We start from the raw sequence: 10,385 nt of genomic DNA on the forward strand, positions 1-10,385 counted from the left end.
GCGTATCGTCTGGCTATGCAGGGTATGCAGCCAGAGTGGGCGCCAGAACAGATCTACTGGAGGGGCATTGTGTCATCGGTGGGGTGCACTTGCCGTTTAAGAAATATTTTGACGCAGTGGCGACATCATAGTCCAATAGGGATGGGTATCGTTAAGGTTTTAACGGTATTACTACTTTTATCGGTACCACTTATCGATCCGGTACTTTAACGGTACTCTTATCGGTACTTTTTGTTGTGTTTTTTTATGAAAGATAAAACTAAAGCTGGAGTTGTTTTCACTATTTAAAACATTCTTTACTGACCTTACATATCTTAATGCATGTAAAAGATGACTGATTCCCGCCTATTATTCATAGAGAATTAAAATAAAAATGCATGGGGGCCTAAGTTTGTTTGTGTTTTTTGTTGTTATTGTTGTTTAATAATACAGAAAAGGTATTCCAATTATGTGTTGAGGCTGGAGATCTTCTCTTTTGTGATGATGTGTGTAGTGTAGCACATGCACATGCATCAGCAACAGGCCCTGTCAGGTTCATGCCTTAGACACTTTATACATTCAAATCCTTCGTATCAGATGCCCAGATGTCATTTCAAATCATGGTCTTGTCCTGGCTGTGCAGTGTAACATGTTTGGGCTTAAAAGTTATACAGGTTTGGAACCTCTTGCAATGTACACACACACAAAAAGTTTATGTATTTCATCACTACAAATTAATTTTTAGGCAAGCTCTGCTTTATAATTTTTTAAGCGTAATTTACCATTATTCATCCTTTTTAAATGCAGTACTGTGAAAGCATTTTTTATGTTTAAGATTTATTTAGGCTACTGCAGAAAAAAAACTCTAAATATTTATATATAGGCTATTCTTTAATGTGATGTGTGTTTATTAAATTATTACGTACTAATTTAAAGAAACCTTATGCAATGTTTATGTCGGCGGTAGGCGACGTAACTCAGGACGTAGATGATGAACTAGTAGCTAGGTTGTCGAAATCTTTGCATTTATCTGTCTGCCCATTAATCACTTTTGAAAGATGTTTTGTCAGATTGCTTGTTTTTCGGCTCTTTCAAGCAAAAATCTTGTTTCACTTGTCGCAACGAGCATTGTCTGCATCCACTCGACCGTTTGATTCTCTCCGCCATCGTCACTCTATTAAGCGCGAACTTTCGTGTTGTTCGCGCGCGCGCGATTTCATGTTGTGCATCTGCGAGCTCTGTGTAGTGTGGGACTGACGGACATTTCGCGTGCGAGATTGCGATTAACGAAAATGCAAGTAAATGTCTTTAACATTACCGCATATTAGAAATGGTTGGTCAGTTAAAATATGCTAGGTACGTTTATTTAGCAACAAGAAATAGGAAATGTTTTTCTTAATTTATCCAGTACCGACAGCAGAACCGTTAACGTCAGAGCTTATCGATACTTCGGTCTTTCATAATTCAGCACCGGGACCAACGTGATCTCATAAGAATGCGTATGTATTTGTACGTAAAGTCTATATCTAGGAAACGTCATCATTTTTACGCATGGATGGATCGCAGTGCGTACAATATCGACGAATAAGTTATTTCTTAAACGTAAGAGTGTTTACGCATGTACAAGTTAAAAGACGTAAACATATTTACGAACCCACGAACTCATTCATATACTCAAACGTCCAACGATTTATTGCGTGTATCGTATCACATAACTCCTTTATTAGAGCAGCACAGATGTAAATATATCAGCGTGCAGTGAGATTTATTCTTCGAGAATCACAATCTCGTTGGGCGTGTAACTGTTGCCAAGCAACACTCTGACATGGTGGAAAGTAACGGGTCTTGTAGCCTGGACCAATCATAATCAGAGACCCAAAATAACCGCTTAATAAATTAACCTTGTGTTTGTTTATAACCGGGACCAAGAGAGCCGAACTATCCGTTTTATAAATTAACCATGAGTTTATGTCAAATGTAAAACACACAGTCAAAGTTTTAAGCATGTCGTGGTTCACATAGAATTAAATAAACTTTTGTGATTGATAGCTGTCAGAACCAATGGAAACGCTCATAGAACAGGTTGGCTTTAGAACCAATGGAAACGCTCGTAATAAAACAAGTTGGCTTCAGAACCAATGGAAGCGCTCGTCACACCGAAATACAAATCAGTACGGTATTTTTGTTAAGTAATAAAATAATAATACTGGTAAATTATAAAACGATTAAATCATTTAACTTATTGTTCTATCAACAGCATAAAAAGAAACACCAGGCATTAAAATGACAGATTTATCATGCAAAAAACATGCTGTTTCATGCGTTACGCCACTAGTTTTTGCATACGTTTTCAACGTAACGTTAACGTTAATTGACTGGCCTTCTTTTTTCACCTTCCGTAAAACCCTTTTTTCACCAAAGATCTCCCGCGCAATTTTATCAAGGTAAGTGATATTGCTGTGTACATATTAATCTATTTTAACTATATCTTAAGCATATGTATTTTGCCTATTAACGTTATTAACGTTAAAGTTCTGTAGCTATATAACGTTAGGCTAATCTGTAATTTAAGTGAACTTTTTAATATAAATCTAACGGTTTGTACTGCAAAATATTGTGAAGGTATAGTCACTCTTACGAGTTAGTAACGTTACTGTTTTACATTATATAACTATGCGGCTACATATTTGTAAAATGAAAAACGTAGTTTTTGATAACGTTAATTTGTTTTGTGCTAGATTATGTGCTAACTTCAGGCATGAAGGCTGTGTTATTCATAGATATTATTCCGTCATAGATGTCAAAATAATGTAATCTATGATGAGCTGTTAGTATCTTTGAGTGGTGCTAGGACTTTTGACATATTATCTGACCATACAATACCAGCATACTGTGTCTACGTGTTTAAAACTACATAAAAAAGCTGATTCTGACATTCTGAAGTTAAATTTGTTGACACACTGTATAACAATGTGATAATTGCTAGACATTTTTATTTATCATTCTACAGGATGGCAGGGACCACCTTCAAAAGATGTTCGTCGTGTAATGTCCACATAGCTGTGGCATGTAAGACATGCAAGCACTGTGGCCAAAAGCAAGCCATGAAAGAGGCTGTGAAGGCTGCTAAAAGTAAAGTTAATGCGAAATGGGTGTCCAAGATGAAGTCAGGACGTAATTCATGCAAACTGATCAATTCAGCTCACGTTCTGGTAAGTTACCATCTGTTAAATAAATTACCAAAGTCAAAGCTGTAGTGTAAATACTAAATACTTTTTATCAAATATATGGTTAGTGTATTTCTTTTACCACTACTGAGGTGTATGACCAGATTACATCTTTTTTTCCCTGGTTTCCATTGATGGTGTAAATAAGTAGTCCAGCCCAAGACTCACTAGTGCCACAGAGCCACATTGTTACACAATTTGGTGCTATCAACGTACAGATGATTTACCCATTGTTGAATATGATTATTAAGCTTGGATACGAGGACAGACCTTAAAACAGAACATATCACACAAAATGTTTATTTTTGTAATCTGTATGTTCATGTTGTATCGCTTAAAAGCTATGCCATATTAATGGTATGTATTCAGCTGTTTACTGATGTGTCTTATTCATGTAATTGTAGATACACAAGTTGCATGCTGTTGGCAAATTTCCCTTTCTCCTGCTGGGAAAAAGGAACGCATCTGGGTCTTTTACAGTGGATGTCGTTACAGCACATTCCTTTTCAACTATACAGGAGCAGAATACCCTTGACACTTTGAAAAATATTTTTTCAAGTCTTCTGAAAGGTATTATTACATCTGCTTGTTGTGGTGTTAAATTGGCAGTCAAACATAGAAAGATGGGTTACCCAAAAATTACCCAAAACAATTCTTTCATCATGTAATCAATCCTCATGTCATTTATACAAACAACACAACATCACTGGTCCCTTTGTGTTCCACAGAAGAAAGAGTCATATACAGGTTTTAAACAACATAATGGCGGATCATTTATTTAAAAAAAAATTGGGGATGGACGGTTTTGTATTTTATTTACAATGTTACATTACAGTTAATCAAACTTTAAATTTCATAGTGTTACTTTTACTAAATTGCATGTATCAAAATACCTGGCCAAATTTGCAAAGGTCTTTATTTGTACAGTATATAGTAGTCTTATGATTTGTGGTTTTAGAAATGATCAAGATAGCTGAGACATAATAGATTTCATGACCTTTTATTTATTTGGTAGGTTCTGATAATGTTTTTGTATCTGTCACAGTGAAATATAGTGCCCAAAGGGACCTTGCAATTGAGGAAGACCCCCTCCAAGGTGGTGAGCCCTCCAATGGTACTGGAGGAAAAGACACCACCATATCTCCAGAAGGGGTTGATGTCAATGACCTCACTAGAGAAAACAGCACTATGACTCCAGAAGGGGATGATCTCAGTGAAGAAGACACCACCATCACTGCACTAGAGGATGATCTCACTGGAGAAGATTCCACCATCACTCCACACAGGGATAATCTCAGTGACCTCACTTGCAAAGATTCCACCATCACTCCAGAGGGGACTGATCTCAAAAGTGTCACTGAAGGAGATGTTGTTACTTTGATCCTTACTCCTGTTGAAATCTCTTCTGATATTTCTTCTGACCCCACTTCTGCTCTCCAACCACCAATAAAAAAGAGAATTCTTCGAAGGTTACCAGGTATTATTTCTTCCATATTGTTGCAATCATTACAGTTGTTTTTCCTTTTGATTCAGTAGAACAGTGTTTCCTAATCCTGGTCCTGGAGAACCCCCAACACTGCACGTTTTTGATGTCAATCTAATCTGACAATTTTATGAGGTACTGGAGTCTTTAATAATGAGCCGATAGGTTGAAAAAGGTGTTTTATAAGTGAGATATGTCAAATGTGCAGTTCTGGGGATACTGCGGGACCAGGATTGGAAATCAATGCTGTGATTTGTTGTCTGCTTTAAATCTGAAACATATATTTGACTTCTGTATAATTAGGCAACATGTTTCTCACAGCGTTTTGCAAGACGGGTTTACCAGTACCCACATTCTGTGCTTCACCTGCCCTTGTTCCAGGCATAAAGACCCCCCCTACAAAGCTCACACCTCCTGAATTTACTATGGCCAATGCTCTGCCTGCAAAGGTACCTGCACATAGGTCCCACATGCTTATCCAGTTTGTGGTAATGTATATCAAATGTTCGGAGGACATTAGAACTCTGTGGGATGTTTTTTTGTGATTTTATCTAAAAACTGGTTGGAGCAGTTGTCACTTATCTATTTACATGTTCTTGTTATATCTGAGTAAGGGTAATAAAGGCATTTTCTATATTAATGGGTACATCCATTATAAATTAATTAGGGATGCATCGAAAACCAGGATCAGTATCAGGGACGATATTACGCTCATGTACCCTGTACTCGTACTCGAAAAAATACACAGATACCTTAGACCAGCGGTTCTCAATCCTGGTCCTCGCGCGCCCCCCCCCCCCCCTCTCTGCATATTTTGTGTATCTCTCTTGTTTAACACACCGGATTTTAATCTCTAGCTCATTAGAAGAGAGCTTAATGAATGAACCGCGTTCCGATTGACGTGTTCCCTGAACTGTGTTCATTGCTCTCTACTCCCTGCACACAGGAAATCGGCTGACGTTAACTTAAGAACACCAATTGCGCAACACTACTGCCTGCAGCGTCTTCACACAGACAAAATCTACTACGGAAGATTGAAGGGTTATTTAACCGTAACCTTGAGAATTGCGCAACATTATGCCCATTTCGAACTGGAATTATGGCAGAATATCTAGTGATGTTTACTTCGCAGGGCTCTTACGGGCGTATTAAACAAACCTCCGACGCGGTAGGAGAAGCATACAAAGTATGCAGAGCGGGGGGGCGCGAGGACCAGGATTGAGAACCGCTGCCTTAGACTGATACCTCGTCTGACTGAAATTTGTGCTTTGAAAGTTTGTGACAAGCACATAAAATAATATTTTTTTTAGATAATGTGTTTTTGTGTTTTTTCATGTGGAGTTGTATGTAATTATGAAGCTATTCTATTTTTATTAGTCTCACTGTGTTGTGCTTTGAAAATTGCCACCTCTCCCCCCTCGACGAGCATCAGAAAAAATATTGGTACTGTCTTTAAAAAATGGTAATGACGCATCTCTAAAATGAATCTGAATGTGAATCTTGTCTGAAAAGTACTTGCTCATGAATACAACAGGTATCATACTCTGATTCAGAACATAAAGACTTGAACATAATATTAACAATTTTGTCATCAATGTGTTATGAAGGCCAATGAGCTAGTCACAAAGACTCTTGAGTCTCCGAAGTCATCAACCCGGATGCGCTACAAGATTAAAGGCAAGACTGTCATGAAACTTACACTCACATGTGATCTATTGCCTGTGTTGGATACCATTTGTCTTTTAACAAAAGTCTTTTTTTTCTTACTGCCATCAGACTGCCCGGTACACCTAAATCAGGAACATTTCCCCGTCTTAAAAACATTGGGCGTCAGAATATCTCAGCATGTAAGTTACCATGAGTTTATATTTCATTTGTTTCATTCACTTTGTATTTTAAAGTAATATTCTGGGTTCAGTTTACAGTAAGTTAAGTTTAATTTTGACACATTTTTGTTTATTTATAAAAAGAAAGTCAGTGAATGGGCTCTATCCAAAAAAAATGTAATAGTTCTACATGACTTCAGTGTGCAATTGCTCACATGGCTTTATTCAAGTTACCACACTAATGTTAAAACATTCAGTTAGGTTCATTGCAGCATTTGGCTCAATTTGTGCAGACAGTATGTTCCTATGTACTACAGAAATCATCTGACTGCTCATCAATGAATAAGTTGATCAATAAACAGCCGAGATCCAGTGCCACTGTTAGGCTCCAGATAAACCCATCCATTTTTATGTGGTCTAAAAATGGGATTCCCAAACTCCCAAACGCGACCCCCAAAATAACAATGCCATTGACTCTATCATCACTATCCTCTGAGATTGTTAAAGTATACAAACTTTGTGCATAAATGCGTACGTGCACCTATTTTACCCAAACGTGCATAATGACAACACAAAATAGCACAGTCTACAATATTATTTTATAGTCATTTACTCATTACTTTACTTGTTGTTTTACATAAACTATTACTACAGATGGTTGAATTTCATCAAACTTATTCGAGTGCTGATGGATGTGCCTCTTTCTTTGTCGGACATTAATAAACATTTCATTTTGACAAATAAGAAAATCCTAAACTTAAAGCCTGAAAAATAATCTGCATGCACATGGGCTGCTGCATCTAACCTAATGCATTTGCTAATGTTGCTAATGTGACATAATCACCTCAGGGGTCCCGATCGAGGGGGAGGAGATTCCTGAGGCTGATGACTTTTTATATGCATGGTTTTATTCTTAACTCAACTAATATTTTCATATTTTCTACACTTATAGATTACATGCGCTATTTCTAATAATCCAAAACATATTTCTGGAAATCATATAGCGGCCTTACAACCCCCTACTTTTGGAACCCCTGGCCTAAAACAGCGTCTGTGGGGTCTTGGATTTTGTTTTAGCCGAGATGCTTTTGTCTTTTGCAGACATCATGGCCTTTTTTGTTGCTGAGCTAATTTGTACACAATTCAGAATGTACCAAATGTTGATTTGGCTGCTCATAATGTCCCTGCTATCTCTCTGATGGATTTGTACTGTTTTTAAAGCTTGATGTTGGCCTGTATCACCTGCATGGAGAGCTCATTTAACTGCATGATGTGAATTCACAACAGTGGCTTCCAATTGCAAATGCCACACCTAGAATCAGCTCAGTCAATTGTCTATTTACTTTGATCGCTTCACAAAGTCCCCTAAACATATTATTCCTAAACCCTTCTCCAATCTGATGTGGATATCCTCCAATTAGAGTGGGCATGTCATCTTCAACCCATATTCATTATATAAATTAAACTTAAGTATGTTATAACAAAAAGGCCTTTCTCTTAATATATTATGTGGACCTAACTGTATAACTTCTGTCTTTTAGATCTATTTTTGAATGTGTATTTCAACATACATGGATTGGCTTGATTCACTTATATTGTAATGACCTTACTCTAACACCCTGCAATGTTGTATTCTGTTTGATGCAACACAACATGCCTCTTGGGTCCAGTTTACAGTTCTGAATATTGCTTCTTTTTCTAATAAATATCGGAAGAATCCACAAGTTTTACTATTTGTGTCAAAGTCAACATTTTAAACCCAGATTATTCCTTTATTGCTTTAGATAGTAACTTGAAAAGGTAGATAATACACTGTATACTGTATACGATGTGATCTAATGTAATTTATTTTTAATCTCAGGGGGAAAAGGAGATAAAGGTGCGCTGGCAGCCTTGCTCTGGCTGGTATGTACAGTTTTCTTTGAACTCATTTTTCTAGGTTTTCTTAGGCTTTTCTTGGAAGTTTCAAAACATTTAATGAAACACCATAAATATTATAGAATTCCGTGTAAATTTGTGCAACTCTTACAGATACAAAGTAACTTGATGTTCAGTCTGATTTTGTATGTTTGTGACTTCTACAGCCATTCACTGTTACTTAATCCATAGAAATGCATACAAATATCACCCGAGTAATCAGTTAAAACACCCCATAAATGCCCATTGACCAGGCAAAATAAACTAACACCCAAAACAAAAATTATCTGTTTATATCAAGTCATGTCAAGTTTTATATATAATACTGTTCATAAACATATACATGGTTTTACTGTAGATATACAAGAAAAGGATTTAGTCTGAATGACTATAAAGCTTTTCACTTAATTTTAAACTTTCAGACAAAGCTTTGTCAGATCAACATTCATGTTTGTCGTGAAAATTTTCACGAATGTTAGTTTGTGTTTATTCACTTTAAAATGCATTTTGTCTTCCAGTGGGGCCAAGTGGAAGGACACATGGGAGCCCTATGAACTTTTCCAAACGGACTGATTTTTTTTTTTTTTAATAAAAATTAAAGCAATTGTTGAAGTCTTTCCTTTTCTTTTATTGTATAACTGAATAAACTGAAGCAGATGAAGTTATTTTTGTGTCGTGCTTATGCTAAAGCCCTACACAGTCACTTGATGTACTGAAATGTGCTGTTAAAGGAATGGCACAATAGAGTATGCCAGAAACTTTAATCTTGTAATAGTTATATGCAGATAGATGGAAAAACTCAGATAGTTGAAACATTTTACTGCAGTAATGGGTTCATTTATTACTGTGGGTTAATGATAAATATTTTTACATGGTTATATCCTGAGCGCATCTGTGTGTCGATTGAATATTGCTGGCATTACAAACTTAATTTACACACAACACATACAAACATGCAAAAATAATAAACAGAAAAATTTATATAAAATTGTAAACCTTTGTAAAGAAATTGTATGATCATAAATACACCAGCATATCGTAAACAGAAACAGTGGAGTCAGGCCTGAGGAAGGTTGTGGGTCTACTGCATCAGCAGGTGAGAATTTCCAACAAACAAGCAACTATAATCTAGGGATATAATTATTTACTGCTGCATACAACACTGTGAGTTTTAGGGAGATTTAGAGGTAAAACCTGTAGAACAGTCATTTTATTTAATTTTTCCTTTATCTAAGAAAATAAATAAAAAATTGCTCTCTTCTTCCAGAGAGACCTGGTCAAGATGGCAACACAAAAAGTTTCACAAAAAGAAGCACAAAATAACATTATCAATATTGATGACTGAATTCCAATCAAAATTATTTACAAGAGTCTATTAAAAAATTATTCAAGAGACATTTCAAAATGGTCAAAGATGGAGGTGCATCAAGGTTAAATACATTTTGCAGCTCATTCCATGTCCAAGAAGCATAAAAAGAAAATGCACATTTACCAGATTTCAACAATACGCTTGGGACTCTGAGACAATTAATGATGTATAAAGACCAGCCCAGGAGTCAGGGTGTAATGTAATAAATCGAAGGGCGTTTTACTGAAGAATGTTTTTCCTGTTTAATCAGTAGAAGTTAGCCAGTGGGCCAGTTCATAACATATGATATGACAGCAGAAGTCTCAGGTTAAGTGAACCAAGCAAGTCACATGTCAACATTTCTACAGTACTGTATAGTTCAAGTCTTCTTAATATGATCAGTTCAATTAGAAAACAATTTGAGATTCAAGTTCAGCTAAACAATTTATTAATTGTTAATGCTTGAACTGAGTTCTGATCATACAGAGAAGGGTCTACTGTACAATTTCTTTTATTGTATAACTGAATAAACTGAAGCAGATGAAGTTATTTTTGTGTCGTGCTTATGCTAAAGCCCTACACAGTCACTTGATGTACTGAAATGT

At 36.3% G+C, this 10,385-nt stretch overlaps 1 protein-coding gene across 4 annotated transcripts; it reads left to right on the plus strand.

Annotated features, from left to right (window-relative positions):
- Nucleotides 1–1,170: 1,170 nt before the first annotated feature.
- Nucleotides 1,171–9,086, plus strand: LOC130427725 (uncharacterized). 4 transcript variants are annotated; one of them, XM_056755361.1, is made up of 9 exons: nt 1,171–2,423; nt 2,990–3,191; nt 3,611–3,776; nt 4,252–4,683; nt 4,993–5,138; nt 6,297–6,366; nt 6,466–6,536; nt 8,377–8,420; nt 8,951–9,086. In XM_056755361.1, the coding sequence occupies exons 1-9, from the start codon at nt 2,263–2,265 to the stop codon at nt 9,003–9,005; spliced, it is 1,347 nt and encodes a 448-aa protein (XP_056611339.1). In that variant the 5' UTR covers nt 1,171–2,262; the 3' UTR covers nt 9,006–9,086. The 4 variants fall into 4 exon arrangements, with proteins under 4 accessions (XP_056611339.1, XP_056611340.1, XP_056611341.1 ...); XM_056755362.1 differs by having other exon boundaries at nt 5,011–5,138; XM_056755363.1 differs by having other exon boundaries at nt 5,071–5,138.
- The last annotated feature ends 1,299 nt before the right edge of the window (nt 9,087–10,385 follow it).

The sequence above is a fragment of the Triplophysa dalaica genome, chromosome 8 (assembly GCF_015846415.1).
Source record: "Triplophysa dalaica isolate WHDGS20190420 chromosome 8, ASM1584641v1, whole genome shotgun sequence".
Classification (NCBI taxonomy): domain Eukaryota; kingdom Metazoa; phylum Chordata; class Actinopteri; order Cypriniformes; family Nemacheilidae; genus Triplophysa; species Triplophysa dalaica.